At 46.1% G+C, this 22483-nt stretch overlaps 1 protein-coding gene across 2 annotated transcripts in view; it reads right to left on the bottom strand.

Moving 5' to 3' along the window:
- Positions 1–22483, bottom strand: part of Cdkl1 (cyclin dependent kinase like 1) — a 42933-nt gene that overhangs the window by 17143 nt on the left and 3307 nt on the right. For both annotated transcript variants that reach the window (XM_057782249.1, XM_057782250.1), the window contains one exon: positions 5466–5587. In XM_057782249.1, coding sequence (XP_057638232.1) covers positions 5466–5587 — 122 coding nt within the window. The remainder of the gene's footprint in view (positions 1–5465; positions 5588–22483) is intronic.

Genomic DNA, 22483 nt, shown 5'->3' with positions numbered 1-22483 from the left:
GAGGGTGGACAGGAATCCATCCGCCAAGGAAGACCATAAAGAGAGCTCACTCTCGGGCCTCCTTCCAGTGTATCTGAGCTGTGTTCTTTCCTGGTTGCTGTTTGGAAACAGTGTTTCACTGTGTTGCCTGGCTGACCTGGCCTCGAACTCCTGATCTCTGCCTCCCGGAAGCTGGGAGCCCAGCTGTACCGTGTTCTTTCCTTCTGCTTTGGGAAGCTTGCTTTACCCCAGAAACACAAATGACTCCTGTCTGCTTCCTTCTGAGGGGATACTGAGGTGGTAGTGCTGGGGAGGTATGATTAGAAATATCTAATTTAGGAGGCTGGAGAGATGGCTCAGTGGTTAAGGGCACTAGCTGTTCTCCCAGAAGTCCTGAGTTCAATTCCTACCACCATCTGATCTGGTGCCCTCTTCTGGTGTGCATGAGGAAAGAGCACACATAAAACACATAAATAAGCAAAAAAAAATTTTTTTTTTAAAAATCCGATTTCTGAGCAAGTACACCATCTTTTTACAGTTAGAGATAGACGTGCTGGGGAAAAAATATTATTAGGTAAACCCAGAAAGAGGAAGACAGAAAACTCAGGAAGTAAGGAATTCAACTGCTGAAAAATTCAGGGGGATTGCAAGAGCAGCAAAAGGAGGTCCCAGGAGGACAGCTGGACATTAGGCTTTGACACAGGGGACTAAAGGCAGGGTGCCACCAGGAAATAAGAAAGAAATGAATAGGGACTAGTGGAATCAGATGTAGTGCCCTGCAGAGAAGTGTAGAGGCTATTTTAAAACTGGGGAAATTCTCAATAGGGTTAAGGCAATTTAAAGGGCAAAGAAGATATTAATTTGAGGGAAAATGCAGTAAGAAAGCCCACACAGTGGTGCACACTTTTAATCCCAGCACAGGGGAGGGCAGAAGCAGGCAGAGCTCTGTGGGTTCAAGGCCAGCCTGCTTTATTATGTGGTGAGTCCCAAGGCAGTGAAAGCTAGATAGGGAGACTCTGCCTCGAAAAACAACAAAAATACAATATGAAACTATGGTATGGTATAATGGTATAGTATAGACGAGTTAATATTAAATTAATAATGTAAGCATTTGGAGAACTGGTATAGGGAAGCAGAGGGGATAATGATTTATGAGAACTAAATCTTTATCTGTCAAAATTGGGAGCCTACAGGGCCTGAAGAGATGACTCAGAGGTTAAGTACACTTGCTGTTCTTTCAGAGGTTCCAAGTTCTGTTTCCAGCACCCACACGATAGTATATAACCATCCATACATAGCTCCAGTTCCAGCACCCACACGATAGTATATAGCCATACACAGCTCCAGTTCCAGAAGATGAGCCCCCTCTTCTGCCTTCTGAGAACACTGGCATAGCACACACATGTACACGCAGGCAAGAGACTCATACACCTAAAATAAATTAAATTTATAAACAGGAAGCCTAGATTATCTAAAAATGTTAGGTTAGGAAACATCAATGCCACTTTTTACATTACATTATCTGCTAATAATTTTAGTAGGGATTTTTCTCGTGGATTCATGAGAAACCCTCATCATTGATTCGAAATATCTCTATCTGGTTTTTGCATCAGGATAGAGTGGGCTCAGAAAATTACTTGGGAAATGTATCTTCCGTGTTTTCTAGAAGAGTTTGGATAGGGTTGCTATTATTCCTTCCTTATACATTTGATCGACTTCACGCATAAAATAGTTTAATAATAGAACTGAAGTTATACTAAGTTAGAGTTAGTTATAAGCAAAAAAATATATCTGTTTGCATCATGGGTTGTAATTTGTTCACTTTGGGGAAATGTATACCTGAGAGTCCTGGTTTGAGAACTTCTAAAGGGAAAGCAAAGAAAAAGAAAAACCTATTTGTAGGAAAAAATTACAGTAGACTTATTTATCAGACCAAATGCTGAGAACTTCTTGAATATTGAGTAATGGAAGACTAGCTAGAAATAATATAACTTAATGTAATGATTTATATTAATAATAGGTCTAAAGATTATATTCCAATACATATAAAAGTGTCTTAGCAAAGCAGAGAACTCGTCCCAGAACCCAAGGCGTGAAGCGCTTTCTCAGCAAAGCAGCTGGCAACTTGGCCACTGTGGCCATGGTCTCCAGTCCTCCAGACAGGGGGGCTTTGTCAGCACAACAAGACAGTGTTCGTTGTGCTACAGCAGGGTGAACAACCAAACAAATGAGCCAGCCCAGTGCATAAAACCAGAGCAGCAACTCTGAGTATAACAACATCTACGTATAAGCCTTGACTACTGGCTTAAGGCTCAGCAATTTATGAAAAAAAAATCAGTTTATAATCATTATGAGGAGCAAAGAATTTGGGTGAGGGAAAGCAGGCCATCTGTTTTTGTCACCACAGTGAGACAGTTTGGCTTCACCTACTACCACTTGTGGTGAGAGCCTTCTTTCCCCGCCCCCTCTCTGTCCTGATGGTAAGTCTGAGTGTCATTTGACTAGATCGAGGGGTGCACGAGAAAACCAGTGAAGCACACCACTGGCTCTGTCTGTGCGGGGTTTTCCAGCGACAGCTAGATGACGAGGGTTCTGACCTAATATAGGTAGAGTCATTAGCCAATGAACTCAAAATCTGAATAGACTACTGGGGGAGAGGGGAGCTGTAGAAAACTAGGGCTTCTATTGAAGGAAGTCGGTCTCTGGGGGCATGTCTTGAAGGGCAAATGTTGACCCTTCCTGTTACTCCTCTGTTTCCTGCTGGTCATGAGATAAGCAGCTTTGCCCTATCTCGACCTCCCCATCATGGTATCCTGCATCGCTTCAGGCCCCAACCCATGGAGTCAGTCAACCGTGAGCCAGAGCCTCTGAGATCAGGAGTTTAAATAAGTCCTTCCTAAACAGCTGTTTCTCTCAAACCTTTGCCACAGTGTCACACACATGCACACAAAGCACACACCTCCGTTTATCTGTCTCTGACTATCTGTGGAGTTTACTATGCCTGATTCATAACTCCTTCCTGAAGGCAGGTCATAAAAACTCAATCTCCCATCCCCTGACCCCCAACCCTCATTTCTGTCTTAGAGATAGGTGGTCATGAAGAAAGCCACATCCCCAGGGGCCCTGCCCCAGATTCTGGAGGAATGAATGAATCACAGATAAGCCAAGAAGAATCTCAACAGACAGGTTCTTGTTAAGTTCCCTGAGCAGTCACTTAGCAACCGTGCCTACTCAGTGGAGTTCCCATCAGCACCCGAAAGGGCAGGGTTTGCAGAGCCTGCAGAGAACTGAACTTGTGGGGCTTCCTGGAGAGTGGAGCATCTACAGAGGGCGTGGACTCCATACATCTTCTCTCATGTTTGCTCTCATGTTTGGCCCTGTTTGTTCTTTGTGGTCTTCTTCTTTTTTTTTTTTTTTTGTAATAAAGCAACAAATTGAGCAGACATTTCCCAGGGATCTTGAAGATGACTCAAACCCAAGGATGAGGTAGGTCGTGGGGATCCTGCTTCAGGCGGTCGCTCAAAAGCAGAGGTATAATAACCTCGGCTGTGGCGGGTTTCTAAGGGGGGCAGGCAGTCTTGGATCGTTCAAGTTGGGAACATGTGAGACTTGTCGCTGCTTTTGGGTAGACAGGGAGAGGATTGGATTAGATGAGGGGACACCCAGAGAGCTACTTTCTGGGACACAGTTAATGATGTGTTTGTTACATGAGCAGATTATATGCTGTTTGAGGTTCCAGAAGGCTTCTGTGTTGATTATGGTATAAGAACAGAGGGAAATGGACCAACCGTGAGCAGCCGCATCCCCTGCAGTATCTCCACTGTACCACACAGCAGCAGAAACTACACTAGCGAAGTTGCATTGAGTGCTACCTGCAAGCTCCGGAAAGAGCAAATATCGACACTGAAGATGCTCTCTCGTTTTAAGACGTCTTTCCTCTGTGCTGATGACTCTCCGAAGGGGGGAGCCTGTCTCCTTGGCTCTAACATTCTGGATCCTGAAAAGTCTGCTTCATGGACGCTAACAAGCTGCAAGCAACTTTAATCTCATTTACCAGGAGCTCATGAGAGATCATATATGAGCAATGTCACAGGGAGAATGAGCTCCTGGACAAAGCTGAGAAGAAATGTGAGAAGAATCTTGTCCTCCGGCTACTGAGTGAGGACACAAGCCGGGGTCAGTTCACTATTCCACAACTCTGACCTGCCAGGCACTCTCCATATTTCCCCAGCCAAGGTAGACCTCCCCACCCCCAGCACTGGAGTAAGAGAAAAAAATGGGCTAATCTTGCCTTACCAACTTCTCTAAATTCTCCCCATTTTGAACTGCACGCCGCCTCCACCAGGAAGCCTTTTTTCTTGACTCTTTTTCAATTCTAACTCCCATGACCTACTAGTAATTCTTCTCTGTCTCCTTCCAGTCATAGCAAATGGCTCCAGGGATAATCGCATGACTGCAGCTGGCCGCTCAAGAATCTGGTGGATTTAATGTGCTGTTTCCTCACCCAGAAGGTCCCTTCCTCTGGTGAAACTGCAGTGGCCATGCTCTAGCCTGCACCTTCCTTACCCAGTTCTTTCTATCCTGTGCCACACATACAGCAGTTTCTTCCGGTTACAGCCTCCTACGCCCACGCCTGCGCTCTCGACTGGCGCTCACCTCAAGCTCAGTTTCTGTCACTCGTACCAAATACGTCCTGACTAATGCAGTAAACCAAATACTCAGGTTGCTTTAGTTTTTTTCTACTTTTGTCCTTCCTTCCTTCCTTCCTTCCTTCCTTCCTTCCTTCCTTCCTTCCTTCCTTCCTTCCTTCCTCCCTCCCTCCTTCCCTCCCTCCCTCTCTCCCTCTCTCCCTCCCTCCCTCTCTTTCTTACTTATTTATTCATTCATTCATGTATGCATGCATGTATGTATTTTGAGGCAAAGTCTTGTTGTGTAGCCCAGGGTGGCCTCAGACTAGTGATCCTCCTGCCTCAGCCTCCCTAGAACTGGAATCACAGGTGTGTGTCCCCATTCTTTAGAAATGCTTTCTTCTAAAGTCCAAGCAGCTGCGCTTCCCTAGTTGGACACAAAGTATCTCCTCTCCTCCTCCCTCTTCTTTCAGAGAGGCTGCAGCAATTTCAATGCAGAGACTTGGACCAAGGACTACAAGGTTTGTCTCTCAAGTTATTATGTTACTCACAAGTTCTTGATGGAAATGACATTATAATTTATTTCACAGTTTTCTTTTTTGAAATTTCTGGCCTGTTAACCCAGCATCAGAGATACAGTGATCATTACTTTTGTTTACTTGTTTTTGATTTTATTTTATTTTGTTTGCTTTTGAGGCAGGGTTTATGGCTCAGGGTGGCTTCAACCTGTCAATTGTCTTATTTCACCATGCATGGCTTCTTATACAGCCTTAAAAAAAAGTCCCCATGGCTACTTTCCCTCATGACTCCTTGTGAGCTTTGCTTTGTCTGTTTCTGTGGTAAGGTATGGCCACTCACCCTCGCTGGTATCTGTCCAGCTCGTGAAGCACTGTGTGGTCACAATACTCGAACACCAGGTGAAGCCTCCGCTTCTTCCGGAAGACCTCCAGGAGGTTGACAAGGTTAGGATGCTTGAGTTGCTGAAAGTACAAGAGGCAGGATGGTAGTAAATCTGAGTTGTGAGCATCTTTCTCAGAGTTCCAGTAAAAATCAAGCTGTTTCCCTTCAGGGGTTTCATTCTGTATGTGGAAGGAGGCTGCAATCAGGATCACCCGGTCTCTCTTCCTGGGCTGTTTTTCAGAGACTTAGAAGGGAAGTGTGATTGGGATGCGGATGGGCTGTGAAAGCAGAGATCTGAGAAGATGGCTAAGCAAGGGACAGCTGCTCTAGTTAAGTGTTCTCTGTGAGGAGTTCTCCCAGACTGCTCCTGTGCCCCTGGGTCAGAATCCCCAGAGGCTTCAAACTCTCATAGTATTAAATAATAAGCAATTACTAATATGTGATTAGTAACTGTTTTCACTTACTTGTTTAACGTGCTCTGGTTTCATGGATACCTTAAACATAGGACAGATAATTCCAGTAGAAACCCCTTCCTTCCTCTTACCTTCTCTTCCTTCCTTCCTTCCTTCCTTCCTTCCTTCCTTCCTTCCTTCCTTTCTTCCTTCCTTTCTTCCTAAGACAGGGTCTCTCTATTATGCAGCTCTGGTTTTCCTGGAACTCACTCTGTAGACCAGGCTGGCCTCCAACTCACAGATATCTACCTACCTCTGCCTCCTGAGTGCTATGATTAAAAGCATGGGCCACCATGTCTGGCACACAAATCTTTTTCTAAAGAAAAAAGAGATTTGTAACAACACACACACACATACATGCACACACCCTCCCAGTCAATTCTCTCTTTGTAGTGCCCATTCTTGCTTTATAACCAATAACTACCATTAGCGTCTACTTCATTATTGTTTGATGGTTTCTAACACTGGCACTTTGCACCTCTTTTTCCAAATAATCTTTGACAGTCATTACTTTTCTTGTTATGGTGGCAAATACCCGACAAAAAATATCTTATGGGATTGCTTGGCTTACAGTCTAAAGGGATACAGGAGTATGAGGTGGCTGATAACATTGCCTGACAGTCAGAAGGCAGAGAATGTCACAAAGTGGGTCTGATCTATAAAACCTCAAGTCCCTCCTCCATGGATCCTGTGACCTCCCTTGCGAGGCTCCAGCTCCTAAAGGCTCCACGACCTTCCAAAACAATGCCATAAGCTGGCGACCAAATATTCAAGGACAAGAGTCTCTTGGAACATTTCACACTCTAACCCAACAGCTACTAATGGTTTTCTACAAGGATTCTGTAGTCAAGTGTTATCTATATCATGCTAACTTTTCTCCCTGATAGAAAATAGCATGATAAACCAGACAGTGCAGGCACAGGTCTTTAATCCCAGCACTCGAGACAAAGGCAGGCGGATCTCTGTGAGTTCAAGGCTAACTTGGTCTACAGAACAAGTTCTAGGAAGCCAGCACTATACAGACAAACCCTGTCTTGAAACAGCCCTCCCCTAGTAATAAAATTCATACAATCCAATTTGTAAGCATTTAAAAATGTATAGAAGCAACATGAATTGTGTTTAGAGCTCCTTGGAGAATCACACATGGATAAGCAGGAGGCACTGGCTTCCAGCTGGCACCTGCTTGCCTAGGCACTCTTGCCTTATCCTAGGCTTGAAGAGTTACAGGCAATCTGCCACGCGACTGAGCCCACATACCAGAGAAGGAGAGAACCATACGAATGGGGTGCAGTAAGGAAACTACCAAAACGGCCACTCCATTGGGGGAAAGGTTTATATTATAGGAGAGAGAGAGAGAGAGAGAGAGAGAGAGAGAGAGAGAGAGAGAGAGCAGCCAGAGGCGTCTGGAAGACTCCAGAGCAGAGAGAGAATGACACAGACTGGGCACGGCCGGGACTAGGGAAGCAGGGATAGCAGAGAATAACGAGAGAGAATAGTGGAGCTGGTCAGAAAGCAAGGTGTGGGGGAATAGTAGAGAATAGCAGGTTGGAAGGAGATTGAGCAGCTGGAGGAGGGAAGCCCAGATCTGGTGCAACCAGGATGCTAGTGTAGACTTTGAAATACATAAATGGACACTTGTGAATAGGGACTTTAGGAGTCCGGAGGCCAGCATGGGCTTTAATATGCAATCACAAGTGTATGTCAATGGAGAGCTACATATCTCTTCTGCTAGAGGCAAGGGAAATGACTCCCTTTGACAGGCAGGAAGGAAACCCATTTCACAAGCTGAGAAATGCTGGCTTTTATCTAACCACCAGAAATCCTCTGTAGTCCGGCTTGAGCTGGGTCAAGACTGTCATTTCTGGACATAAACACTGCTTTTTGGACTTGAAGGAACTGGAACTTCCCTTGGACCTGGACAGGCATCTTCAGCCCCAGTATATATGTTAGATAAAGCTTTACATCCTGAACTAACAGTATGGGACTCTTAAACCGGGAGGTGGTGGCACACACACTTAATCCCAGCAGGGGGGAGGCAGAGGCAGCTGAATCTCTGGGAGTTTGAGGCCAACCTGGTCTACAAGAGTTAGTTCCAAGACAGCTAGGATTGTTATACAGAGAAATCCTGTCTCAAAAACAACAACAACAACAACAAAACACCAAACAAATAGGATGGGACTCTTATGGGGATAGGCAATGCTAGACCCTGGGGAGATTGCACTTCCCTGAAGAACTTAACCAATGACTTCAGCAGGTAGGGAGATTGGGGGGGGGGCACGCATATGTGCACAAATGTTTCTTACATGTGTATGAATGTTTTGCCTGCATGTATATCTGTTTGCCACGTGTGTGCCTGGTGTCTGGTGGAGGTCAGAAGAGAGCATCAGATCCCTTGGAACTAGAGTTACAGGTGGTTGTGAGCTACCATGGGTGCTGATCAAACCTTGGTCTGTTGCAAGAATAGTCAGTGCTCTTCACCACTGAACCCTGTGATTAGGATTTTTAAAACCACTGTTTTGTACTAAATCCATTAAGACCACTCTTCTTTTTCTTCTTCTTTTTTCCTTTTCTCTGGGCTGATGCCCAGCTTAGCAAAGTTGTAAAATAAACTGCCACGTTTTTCCACACTCCAGTATTCTTATTATAAAACGAAGATAGTTATTTCTCACACCCAATCCATCTCTAGAACTCTTTTTAGGCACAAAACTGAAACATTGTATCCATCAAAATACTCACTCCAACCCAAGAAAGCAACAATTCCTAATGGCCCCTTATCCAACCACTCTCCTACCAAAACAAATAACCTCTCTCCCCCTATGAACACCAGAAGCAGCCGGCTGGGCTGTTATCAGGACAGGACCTCACACTGCACACTGTAGGAGCCAGCCATGATAAGCTAAATATGAACAGATCACCCAAAGGAAGTTCTTTACTTCCAACCATTATCACCTGCCAGAGTAGGACTCAACCATTGATAAATTTAACGGAGGCCTGAGTCACAGTAGTTTACCCTGAAGCAATACCTGGCTGCAGGAAGGACCATAAACTAAGATTACCTGAGTACCACCCAAGAACAGACCATCCAAAGGAAATGCCTAACATTCCAACCGCTGCAGATAGGATCACCTGCCAGCACACACTCACCAGGACAACCCAGACAAATGTCAGCCAATCAGGGGTCCTGAACCTCAAAAACCCCTCACCCCCACCTTTACTACTATAAAACCCAATTCTAACTGAGCTCGGGGCTCTCCGTTTATTCCAATACATTGGACATGCGGAGAGACCGAGTTTGCAAACTTGCATAAAGTAAAGGCTCTTTGCTTTTACATATGGGACTCAGTCTCCTTGTTGGCTTTTGGGGGACTTAGCGGATTTAGGCATAACACACACAGGCCTTTTAAGGAACTGAAATTGTGTGCCCTGCGGGTGACGTTCATGGGCAATGGCCAGCCAGCTAGTGAGAACATGGTCCTGCGGAGCTTGTGGGCTGAAAATTGACACTCTCTCTTAGGTGTAATGGGAAGTCACAGGCAGGAAGTGCAGCAAGCTGTGATAAACAGCCCTCGGGGTTTGAGCATTATGGCAGTTGGATTTGGAATGGCTCAGAAGAGGAAATAAGAAAAAAAAAACCCGGACCAGAGGAGAGAGTGCAGTGCCTTCTCGCCTGTAAGAGATGATAGTGGTTTGGACCAGCACAGAGAGGAGAGAGATGGCAGAAAGACTCTGTTTGGAGATACTTTGTTACCAGAATAGTAAGAATGTGGCAATGGAACTAGAGCTGAGAGTCAAGGGAAGGGAAGATAGCAAGAATGAACAAAGATTTGTCCAATGAGAGGATGGTGACACAGCAAAGAGATAGGGCAGGTCCACAAGGAGGAGGCTGCTCTTCTTGGTCCTTCCATATCACAGGACTCCGACAGTCCAAAGTACACCTCTCCGGTTTTCTGGAGGTAGAACAAGATACAGCCAGAGAGTCCCCAAGGGCTGTAGGAAGACTTGGCTAACACAGGAAGAAGTTGGAAGAACCTGAACATCCAGAAGTGAGGAAGAGGCAGAGAGGAAAGCAGGTCCCCATAGGCAAGAGAGAAGATGAGAGAGCATGGCGCCATTGCTTCCCTTTAAATGGAAGCGGTTGTCAGTGATGGGGCTGCTGGGAGGTGGCGTGGGGAGTGAACTGCATGGGGTGGGGGAGCAGAGGACTTCTCATTTGGAAGGTTTTGTGAGCCACTGTGGTGTCCTCTGCAATGGGCGGTGAACCAGACTTGTGGATTTGGCATCTCAAGACACATCCTTCCCCTCTGTCCATAACTCCCTGGCCTGGGGGAGGGGATCAGGAAGACACCTGGTCTTGAAGCTGGTTCGCAGACCGTACCTTGTAGCTTTCAACCACAGCTACCATAATTGTGGATGTTTGTCTATGAGGGCTTTCAGGTGTCCTTCCTGTGGCCCACAGTATGCCTGGGACACAGGAGAGCTATGGCTGCTTACCGACACGGAATTGGAAACATTCTTAAATCATCATGAGGTTGTTTTTCTCCTCATGACTCTGTTGTGCAGTTCTTGAGCACGAACTTTGGAGACAGCAATACTTTCTCACGATGTCAGAATGTTGGGCATGCCTGGGCCTTAGACACTTCCACCTTTGTCCAAAAGGGATTTCTTGAGGAACATGCAAATAAATTAGATGACAAGAACCAAATGCCACGTACAAGACAGAACAGACTAAATTACCATAAATACTACAAAGGGATTGTGGCTTGTTTAGCCATAATTGCTCCTGATTTGTGAGGGGGTGAAGCCACAGCCTCAAGCCTGGTTTTATTTCTTGGCATTCTGTCTCGTGCTGTTCCAGTCTGGAAGGCCTCGGGAGTCCTTTCTAAGTCTTTACCACCATCCTCAGCTAGTCTATGAAAAGCAGGGTCTGCACAAGATTGGAATAGTCTCCCTTTTCTTTTCTTTCCATGCTGTCAAGTGAGGCATTGTCTCTGGCATTAAAAATAAAAACTTATTTTAAAAAGATTTATTTCTTTTTATTTTATGTCTATGAGTGTTTTATCTCTCTCTCTCTCTGTGTGTGTGTGTAGGCACACCGATGCATACCGTGGCTACAAAGGCCGGAAGGCTTTGGTCCGCCAGAACTAGAATTGCAGATAGCTGTAAAGCACACTGGGTCCTCCGCAAGAACAGCAGATGCTCTCAGCCACTGAGCCATCTCTCGATCTGCCAAGACCCCAGTTTGTGTTTTAGTGTCCTCCTTGCTGGATTTGACCCACTGTCCACTTGGTTTTCCTATGAAGAGCAGTGTCGCATAGCCTTCTGGGACAGCGCCTGTGCCTGTCATCAACCCCATATCTGTTATGATGAACTCAGGCCCTGCATCCCTGGAGGTCTGTTGTTCAGGTTTCTTCCTCCATAGCACTTTCATGACTTTCAACATTCGCTTCCCACACCTAGTGACCAGGAGATATTGCTCTGGTCCCGAGGCTGCTCTGGAAAACATTGGCGTTCTGGCGGCTCCAGACCCATTAGCTCTGTAGCTTGAAGGAGCTTGCCGAGAGTAGTGGTTCACTTTAGGGGGCCATGCGCTTTAGTTTGCTGCTGTCCCCATCACTTCCTATCCCACCTGTGACACCAAGGTCCAGTGAGCGAGCCCATCAGCATCATTGTCACGTTACTGACAAATATTAGAGTCAACTGTTCCGTGGATCCACATTTCTATCTAAAGTGGAGAAACATACAACCAGCAGAGGCGAAGGCGCATTTCAAGACAAAGTGTATTTATTCTCCGAGACAAATCCATTCTCTAAGACCTGCCTGGCCACTGAAGATACTGGCTTAGTGATCTCTAGCGGCTCCTTGGTGGCCACATGGTTTAGACTGACCATTATACAGATCACTGTGTCTGTGGTCTCTCCTGCCCTCTGGTTTGTGTTCTTTGTTGGAGAGTAATGGGATGTTGACCATATGTCTGTACTTTAGGGAAACACAGTGGCCCTTTTTCTCAATGCTTATTTCTTACTTTTCCTTTCACAAACATTCTTCTCCAATAACTATGGTAAATAGTAAACAAACAAACAAACAAACAAAAACCCAAACAGAAATTAAAGTCTAAAAAGTAAGAGTTGCCCAGTTGTCCCCATAGAATGTTTTTCACAGTTTGGAGGGAGTCCTCCATCTTTTCCCATCTATCTAGAATGAAATAGTGACACCCTTCTCCTTGCCCACAGCTTTAAAATGATCAATCCTGGGCCCTTCTCAAGGATTCCCAAGCTGGCACACTGTAAGTCTCTGGAGACTGAGGCCCTGCTGCCTCTATGGGCTTCTCTCTTTTCCCCTTTCTCCTGTTCCCAGGGCTACTACCCACTAGCACATGGCTCCACGTCTTGCATTTTACCTTCTGGGGTGGAGGCACGCACTGACTACACACAGGCGCTAGCCTGAGATGTGGGCCCAGCTCCATCCACAGAACGGAGCTCTGGATCTGGATCAATCACTAGTCGGACAGGACAAAAATCTCCTGAAGGCTGGGTGGGCCGGGTGGAAGAGAGGCCCAAGGCAGGATCAACATAAACAAGAACGCTTCCACTAGTGTTGGTTTTGGATGAGGAGCGGGTGGCTTGTGTAACAACGGTGGCACAGGAGAAAGATGGGGAAGTAGAGATTGGAAGCAGTCTAAGGGACTTTTGTCTCCGATGGAGACAGGACTGACTGCTGATAAGACTTCACTTTCAAAATACTATGTCCCAAAGGAGTGAATATGTAGTCTCAATAGGTCCCCCATGCCACAGTCAGGGATAGGGTCAGAAAGGACCTGAGATATGGGATAGTGATGTTGGGATGATGAGCCTGGAAATCCTAAACCTTAAAATTTCCCAAACCCCTGGACTGGGAGAAGTTTGCACACTGGCAGAAATGGTTTCCACAGTTTGAAGATCCCTCCTTCCCATGGTCCAGGGGCCTCTGTGGAGGGTGCCCATCCTCCTAATTCCTTTTTTACTCCTCCAGGCCAAAGGACCCCTACATAGAATGAAGCCCCACTCCCAGAAGACATTAAGGAGGAAGTAACCATCTTCAGAGACTGCTAGGACCCGGCTTGTTTGGGCAAGCAGGAGTCTTGAGGGAGTTGGACCGTGAGCACTGTGGAATATACAGCTGCGTGGGGCAAGTTCATTGATGGGAGCACCCTGTCCTGTGGCTTGGGACCCAACTCCTATCGAGGGCATCTGAAGATAGCTTATGCTTCTGGCACAGCTGTCCAGAGGTTGGGCTCTCATCAGATAAGGTAGGCATGCTGGAATTGCCGGGACAGAGCATTGAGGAGGTAGAAATTCTAGACTGGGTTATTAGGGGGCTCCACAGAGCCCCCCCCCACTTGATCACGTTTCCCTTGAAGGCCCAGCAAATGCTTTCACTACTAGAGCACCAGAAACAGCAAGGATGGCGTTGGCTTGGAGGTTTATCTATGGCTACTTTGGGTGGGGTGAGTGGAAAGGGTTGCCTTCATTGTATTGAAGTTGCTAACCATGGGAATTAGTTTCTCTGCTTCCAGTGGGAACAAGATTCCAGAGAGGCCAACACCTAATGCCCAGAGTAGCCAGAATACCTCGCTTCACCGGGCTCTGAGCCGACCCACACAATGTCCCATCATGGAGTCCTGTTGGGATGGGAGCAGGCAAATGTGTCATTGATTTTCATTAACGGGAAAAATTGACAGATGACAAAGCTGATGTTGGCTTTTAGGGTGGGAAATTGAAGTTCTTCATGCAACTCACAAATGAGAATAACTCTGAGGAAGGACCCTGTGATGCCACCGCAGGCATTCCCAAAGGGATCTGTGACCAAGCAGATCCACGAAGTGATCAGGTCTGAGGCCTGCACTGATATCTAACACCCATTGTGTTCTCAGAGCCCCAGGTTTGCAGTACTGACTCATAGAGGGCCGGGCAGATCCACAGAGCCACACTTGAGAGCATTCTCTCCACTCCCGAGGGCAAATTTGGGGTAGATGCTCTTGGCAATTGGCAAACATTAGCTTCATGAGCTACACAGTAAGAGAGGGACAAACAGAAGCCCTCGGAACGGCCTACCTTCCTCTCAGCACAACCCTGAACAAAACAGTCAAGAGGAAAATTCCATTCTGGAGAAACTGAAGGCAGCCAGGAAAAGTGGTGTTTGTAGGCTCGCTGGAGGCCACACTGGGGGACAGATCTCTTCTGGAACCTTCTGAAAACCCAGCAGGCCAGTGATGTGTGCAGTGGATGACTGAGTTGTTTTGTTGTAAAAAATACCATGAAAGAATTATTACTGCGACCGTGGCCACCATGGAAAGTGACGCCGAGGGCATCATGCACCGGCAGTCGCGACGCCGTTTGTCACTGCGGTGGTGACACTGGCTGGCTTAGGAACACCCACCTTTTATTGTTCCAGCAGATATGGAGACCAAGTTCAATGATTTTTCAGAGACACAGTTCTACCCACTGGTATGTTTACTAGAGGGCCCTTAAGGTTAATAAACAATAAAGAAGGATAATAATTAACAGGAGAATATGCCTGTTGAAAGCAAATTTGCAGAATAAAACATTAATCCTGCCAAATGTACAACTGAAATTAAAATCTTTTAAAGCCTAAGTGAAAGGCATGTTCCTGACCCAGTTTTTTTTTTTTTATTCCATTCTACAGGAAAATTACTACCTTCAGGTGTGGTTTGGCTATCTTACGATATAAAATATCATATGGCATGTCTGGCTAGCATTTTTGTAGGTTGAGAATAAAAAATAACTTAAATGGGAAAGAAAGCGGTAAGATATTTTAAAAATCAAGATGGATCATAAGCCACTCATTCTGAAAGCCTAATATTCTGCTGCCCAACCAAGTGAGTATAGTTAATAACTATATAATAATAATAATAATAATTATTCAAAATAACGCAAAGACAGGATTTTTAAATGTTTTCATCGCAAAGACTTAACAAATATTTTGGGCCTAGGGAGACACTGCAGTTAGTGAAGTATTTGCCTCGTAAGTGCAAAAACCTGAGCTCAGTCCCAAGACCCCATCTATGTGTGACCTATGAACCCCATCTATGAGAGATCAGACATGGTAGTAGCTCCTGTGGGTGGTCCCCGCACCAGGGAGGCAGAGACAGGAGATCGGCCGGCTTCAGCTAATAAACAAGTTCCAGGCCAACGAGAGAACCCGCCTCGAAACATGAGGTGGTGGTGTCTGACCAACACTACCCAAGGTTGTCTTCTGACCTCCACAGCGTGTACACACTCATGCAAGCACGCCTGCATACACACATATGCACGCCCACATACTCACACGCAAGTGCACCAAGAAATGGCAAGTATTTGAGGGACTAGGCATGCTAACTACCTTGATTTGATCATGCCACAGAAGCATATATCAAAACATGGCATCCACGAACTATACAATAATTATTTGTCGTGGGTGATTCATTTCTCAGCACATATACCCACCCAATCTATTCAAAATTATTTGTCAAAAATAATTTATTCTGTCTCTTCCTGTGCCCGGGTATTTTATTTTCTGGAGTCTGGTGTGTGACATAGGCCACAATGCCGGTGACACTGACGGGCTGGGGAACGGGCTTAATTGCATTGTGAACTGAGGGCCTGGAAGACAGTAAGGCTCCTGCCAGGTGACCTCTGTACCTTTTGTGCCTGAAGTATTTGCCAGTCAGCTTATGGCTTTGGCTCTCGCTGGCAGCGAGAATACAATCTGTGCCGCTAAACCCCTGAGGGCTAATCCAAAACATCTCTGAGTAAACAAACAAAACAGCCGGTTACTATTTGCTGTTTGTACATCATCTTGTAGAAATGAAATTAAACAGGTCTCCACTTGTTGAGCAAAGAGAGGGGATGATAAGGGGCTCTTTGGTTTCTTTTGTTGTGGGCAAGAAACTGCTCCCATTGTCTTCCATGATACAGACAACCAGCTTACATAAATGGCCAGTGTTGGTCTATGCCAGACAAACAAAAAATAAAAAATAAAAAAACCCGCTTCCATTACCCCATCTCCTTGAGTCCTTGGAGCCAATACTGCCCAGAGCAAAAGCCAGAGTTTCAAGGTCCCACAATGGCAGCCCAATGGCCAAACAGTATCTGCAGATCCTGTATTGTATGGGACCTGAACAATGTGAGAATTTTAAAAAGTTATTTAATCCTTTAAAGTCAGGACATCTTGTCAGCTACCACTAAAAGGAACCAGGTCCCTGGAGAAATGGCTACTCACAGAGGAGTCCAAGACATTTTTATTTGCCTATCACACAGCAAAGTCTGCCCACAATGGTGGACGCCTGTCAGAACCCAGGAACAGACTGAAGGAGGCCAAATGGTGAACAGGTGACACTTTGGGAATCAGAAAGAGCGATTATGCTGTACTAACAGTGTATACTGTGTTTAATCTACACATTCCTGAATACACAGTGACCCTGCTGCCTCTGCCTCCCGTTACCACACCCACCTGCAGCTCTGTTTTTATACACTTTATACACACAGTTATGTGGCTACTATTGGGACAATATGGAGCCTTTGGGTGTCAGCTATGTATTAGATAACAGTACTGAATTGCTGATAGATTTCACAACATGGTTATTATATAGAAGAATGACTTTGTGTCAAATATCTAGAGAGACGACGCAGCCAAACATGTACGGGTGGGGCAGAGGTGGAAGGGGAAGAAACAGATAGGACCAGAGAGTGAGGACAGCAAGGCTCCAACAGCTATGAACACAGCTAGTCAAAGGGCTAAGGGTATCGCCTGTGCTTTTAGCTTTTAAATGTTCTGAATTTGGGGGCCAGGCAGACGGTTCAGAGGGTAGCTTCATAAGCCTGATGACCTGAGATCTGACATAAAAAGTTGTGTGTTGCCTTTAATCCCAGCATTCAGGAGGCAGAGGCAGGTGGATCTCTCTGAGTCCAAGGCCAGCCTGGTCTACAGAGTGAGTTCCAGGACAGCCAGGGCAGTTACACAGAGAAACCCTATCTCGACAAAACAAAACAAAACAAAACAAAAAGCAAAGAATTGTGTGTGGTGGTGAAGTTGTGTGCGGTGGTGTGGATCTGTCATCTCCGTACCCCTCTGGGGAGATGGGAGGTGGAGTCAGAAGCTAGTGAGCCACTCAGCTTGGGACCCAAAGCACAGTAGCCGAACCAGAGAGACTCTGCTCCAACAAGGCAGAGGGCTTGCAAGGGCTGACTCCTGAAAATTGTCCTCCGGCCTCCATAGGCATGCCGCCGCATGCATGCATGCACTCATGGTCACATAACACACATGCATGCAGAAAATAAATAACACATAGTCTTAATTTTTCTTCCAAAAATTGTAGAGAAAAAAAATCTTCTTAGGAGACATCACAGAAAATTCTAATTTCTTGCTAAAAGAACTAAAAACTTATCTCCCTGAGTGGGCAGCCTATGGGGCTGAACATTGACTGCACCCAGAGACATGAGAATAGCGGTCTGCTCCAGCCCCTGCCTCTCCACACCGCTCCCCACACATCCATCTTTGTACGTTTGTGGTATTAATGTGATCCTTACCAATGCTTGAGTTTGCATGTCTAGTCCCCTATGATCTATAACAGATAACGCTGAACACACCAGAAACAATGAGGAGACTAGCACTAATTTTCATTACTAATGGATTGCATTATTAATATGTTTTCATAAGCAAATTGAACAATTTGAAGAAAAACCTGGAAAGGGCTCCATTTAGCCACAGCAGGATTAAAATGTTTCTGTGTCTTTTTGTTCATTTTTGCCAGGACCGAACGCCACAAGATTGCCCACTGAGGTTTTAACATTGAGCAAGTAGATGCCTTTACAAAGATGGGATCATTGACTAGGCTGTGTGCTGGGGGTGGAGGCACTCTCGTATGCTGGTGGTACTTGGTGTGAGCCTGGCACAAAGCTCATATATGGTGCTTAGTTAATGCTTTTGTTGAATAACCGGGAGCCTTAGGGGTCCCTTTTCTCCCAGCAATGCCTGGCAGCAGGTTAGAGACTCGCCACAGTATTTGTGATCTGAGTTTACAGGTGGTGAGCCTCCTGGGGAGCCTAATGCTAGCTCCGCCATGGAGCATGTCCCATGTTCAAATCCCACCCTCTGCCTTTCTCTCTGAGCTTTGCTTCTCTCCTCGGCTATTCCTGCTTTGACCTTCACTCTTCTGTTCCTACATCCCGAGGCTGCTTGGCTGCAGCTACAGTTTTGGCTCGAGAGCCTTGTATGCTCCCCTCAGCAAAAAGTCAGTGAAGCAGTACCAGGCAGAGACATAAATCAGGAGATAAAGGTGGGCAGTGTTCCAGGAGGCATTAGAGCTTGTCCAAGGTCACCTGACAGCCCTGAGCAGGATCCAACACTGAGGTCCCTAGCGACAGCTCTGGGGCCATGCAATCACACAGCTGTATCCCCACTGGAAGGTGAGGTGACGGGGAACAGCAGCTTCTCCCAGCACCGTGCATGCTCTGTCAGGTCAGCTGAGAGCATTTTCTGCCAAACAGCATATAGCCGTCTCCTTCACACCTAGGCACCGTCCTCATTTTTGTTTTCCTGAGGTGTCAATTTATACATCTTTCCCTTAATTGCTTAGAACAGAAACCTTAATGCTACAAATACATCAAATAGCTGTATCTACAGTGCATGTTTACCTGTGCTTTACACAGTAAAAAGATTAGACATTTTGTCAACCTCCTGGAAGATCTAATGTAGATCTTTTGGGGGTGACATTGTTCTCATTAAGGAGGCATCTGGAGGACCAGCAAAAGGTCTCAGCAGTTAAGATGCTTGCCCGAAAGCCTGATGATCCTACTTCAGTCCTCGGGACCCCGTGGTAGAAGAAGAGAACCGGTTACAACAGGTTGTCCTCTAACCTCCACCTGAAGTACACTGTGTCACATATGTGTGCACGCGCAGAAACACACACAAATAAATGGGATAAGAAGATTTTGTAAAAGAATGCACACTGTTGGCACTGTCTAATGGTTCAGTTGGTAAAGTGCTTGTTATCCAAGGGTGAGGACCTGAGTTAAATACCTTAGACCCACCTAAAGAAACAAGGCAAGGCTGGGCAGGCCGAGATAGGCAGAGCTTTATGAGTTCAAGGCTAGCCTGGTCTACCTATGGAGTTCGAGGTTAACCAAGGCTACCTAGAGAGACCCTGTCTCAAAAACAAAACAAACAAATAGGCCAGGTATGGTGGCTCATGCTTCTAGCACCGGGAAGGCAAAAGCAAGCAGATCCCTGGGGCTCACTGACTAGACAGCTTAGCCCAGTTGGCAAGTTCCAGGCCAAAGAAAGATCCTGTCTCAAAAAAACCTGGATGGACGGCACCTGAAGAATGGTAACAGAAGTTGACCTTTGGCCTCCGCTTGCACACACAAGCATGCAGGCACATTAGTGTGCTGTGTATCCCACCCCTCCCACAACAAACACGAGTGATGAATTTTGGGATGTTTACAGCAGAGTTTTGCATATGCCATGCCAGGTGTCTACCACTAAGCGACCCATCTCCAGCCCATGGTAAAGCTTCAGAAGGACACGCCCCCCCACACTCATCTCTGTTGGGGGCAAATAATAACTTTCCCTACTTTAGAAAACAAAAGCCTCTAGAGTTAGGGAATGAGGACCATGAGGGACCCTCATCTCCTCTGTACTCATTTCCGATCTCTACTCCCTGGGGCCACAAGTCTCGCAGAGAAGGCCCTGCAGGAGAGAGGATAAAACAGATTGTGAGGACCCATGGCCCGTGGGTCTGATATGTGAAGGCATCAGGACTGGGTCTTAGGGATGGGCAGAACTGTGTCTGCATTCCAGCTTCCTGTCTAGGAGAGTTCTGGCAAATCATTTACCACCCTGAACCAATATGCAAAACAGGACACAATTGCCACCTTCTGAGATGCTCACTAATGATAATTGTTGAGTCCTAGCAGTGCAGCCAAGTCTACTGGGCCACCAACTCCTACCTGCTAAGTGAAAACGCGTGACACTTTCCGTGTCTTGGGGGAGAGAGAACTGTCACTCAGTCCTAGCTGGGCTTCTAGCTGTTTAACCGAAGTAGCTCTGGACTATTCTATTGTCCTCTGAACCACCTGCCGGAGGTAGGTCACCCAGACACCCAGAGCACAATGTCCCGTCTTTGATCTCCAACTACCCCAGAGCCATCTGTTCTCCCCATTGAGGCTGGATGGAATAGATTCCTTCCTCTCTCAACAGCGCTACCATTTCAGCCCATAGAGAATCAGCAGCAGAGACCAGGGACCTAAGAAGGAGTTGGCAGTTTCGTGTTTTCCTTAACCACACAGTCCACTTTGCTGGATACATAGATATAAATCACAGGGGATGGGATGGGGGACGGGGCTGGGCTGGAGTCATGCATGTTTATAAGCTTGCATATAATCTATTCAAAGCCACTTCCCACCGTGAGGTCCTGATGGTCTAGCACATGATGCCGGGCTTTGTGTGTGTGTGTGTGTGTGTACACACTTTATACACATTCTTGTGTGTATGTGGATTCATTTGTGTGTGCCACAGTGCACATTTGTAGGTCAGAGGACAATATGTTTTCTTGCTGTATACACCAGGCTAGCTGGCCCACAAGCTTTGGGAAATTCTCTTGGCTTCACTCCAATCTCCCTGCAGGAGTTGTTGGGATTATAGCTGGTCTCCATAAGCAGCTGACCTTTTTTTCTAACATGGTTTCTGCAAATTCAAATTCAGGTCTTAGCACTTATGTAACAAGCACTTTTACCCACTGAGCCATTTGCCTCGCCCATACCTGGCTTTATGATTTAAGGTCTCTCTCTCTCTCTCTCTCTCTCTCTCTCTCTCTCTCTCTCTCTCTCTCTCTCTCTCTCTCTCTCTCTTTCTCTCTGTAATCCTGGCTGTCCTGGGACTCACTCTGTGGACCAGGCTGGCCTTGAACTCACAGAGATCCACCTGCCTCCACCTCCTGAGTGCTGGGATTAAAGCATCTGCAACTACTAGAGACCTTTCCCCTCTCTAATTTCTTGCTACTTTCATGACCACTCTTCCTGCCGTGCAACATGTCTTTAACACATTTAAGTGTTAGTAATAGAAGTTATACAATGAAGTTATAGAAAGGGTTTGAACACCACACCCCCTGCCCTTTCACCTGATGCTGCTTTGTGTTTTACCACATATAAACTTGTTTATTGTTGCTCTCTTTTGCTAAGACGCAAGTCCATGGGGGCAGCGGCCAAGGACAGTGCCTGGGATGTGGTAGGGTTCTGTAAACATGTGCCAAACTGATGTCAGTTATCTTGAGCACAAACATCTCTCCCCAAAACAAGCCGAATGGAATCCATTCTTTTCGTCCCCTGATAGAAAGGAGGTTTGAAAGAGGCCCACTGAGCTGACACAAGAGTGATAGTAACTTGTCCCTAGAGGAGTTGTTTGCTTTTTGTAATTTTTATGAGACAGTGGTGCTGCCTGCTGCTCCAAAAAGACAGTCACTTTTTCTTTCTCCCTCTTTTCTTTTTCACAAGTTCAATTATATAACCGAGGAAGATTCCAATTGAAGATTAAGATATTGAAGCGTTGGCTCTCACAGAGCATCTTGGTGAGCACAGGGTTACATCTTTTTTAGATAGTGGTATATTATTATGAAAAACAACATCATTTTATAAAAACAGAGTCACACTTTCCCCCTCCAGTTAGCATAAAATAATGCTATTTGTAGTGTTTCCAGTTGAGAGAGAGACAGAGAGAGAGAGAGAGAGACAGACAGAGAGAGAGAGAGAGAGAGAGAGAGAGAGAGAGAGAGAGAGAGAGAGAGAGAGAAACCTTTGGTAAAAAACTGAGCAAGCTAGAGGTCTTGATATTCTAATCCCCTGGTTACAGCTTCCTGATGGGACTACACACCTGAGAGGGAGACACGGAAGAGGTGCTGCCTTTAAAACCACCCAGCTGGTTGCTAGACAGTTGCCTCCCACAGTTACATCTGTTTACAGAGAAACAACTCCAGCCCTGGGAAGTTTGCCCCAGTTTCTGGGCCTTGCTTTATTTTGTGAAGCAGAGTCCGGAAATATCCACATGAGGAATTCTCAATTCTGTTACTATATGTGATCCCAGGGACCGTCCCACCAAGGCATCTGGAACCGCATAGACAGTCTGCTTCACCAGCGATAGCCCCTCGGTGTGGGACAGCACTCGATCTGATCTGGGAGTCTTATTGTCCCCAGATGTAGTATTAACAGTCATGGGATTTACAGTGCACAAGACAAATGCTGTCACTGTTTCATTGGTGGATAGCGAAGCTGAGAAAAGAAGCCTGCAAAGCACACACATGTGCATGCGCGCACACACATGCATGCTCACACACATACACACACAACGACTTGCTTGGCACATCACAAAAGGTGAAGCTGGATGCTATCACCAATTGTTCTCTCTCTCAGGAAGGTCATGTTTCCCACCAAGGGTGCCTTTTCTAGTTTTCCTTTTAATATTAAAGTGTCCGATTATTTAAGAAGTAGGTTAAGA

The sequence above is a fragment of the Chionomys nivalis genome, chromosome 10 (assembly GCF_950005125.1).
Source record: "Chionomys nivalis chromosome 10, mChiNiv1.1, whole genome shotgun sequence".
Lineage (NCBI taxonomy): Eukaryota > Metazoa > Chordata > Mammalia > Rodentia > Cricetidae > Chionomys > Chionomys nivalis.
The sequence above is the reverse complement of the archived record's forward strand: the minus strand, read 5'-3'. Positions and strand labels throughout refer to the sequence as shown.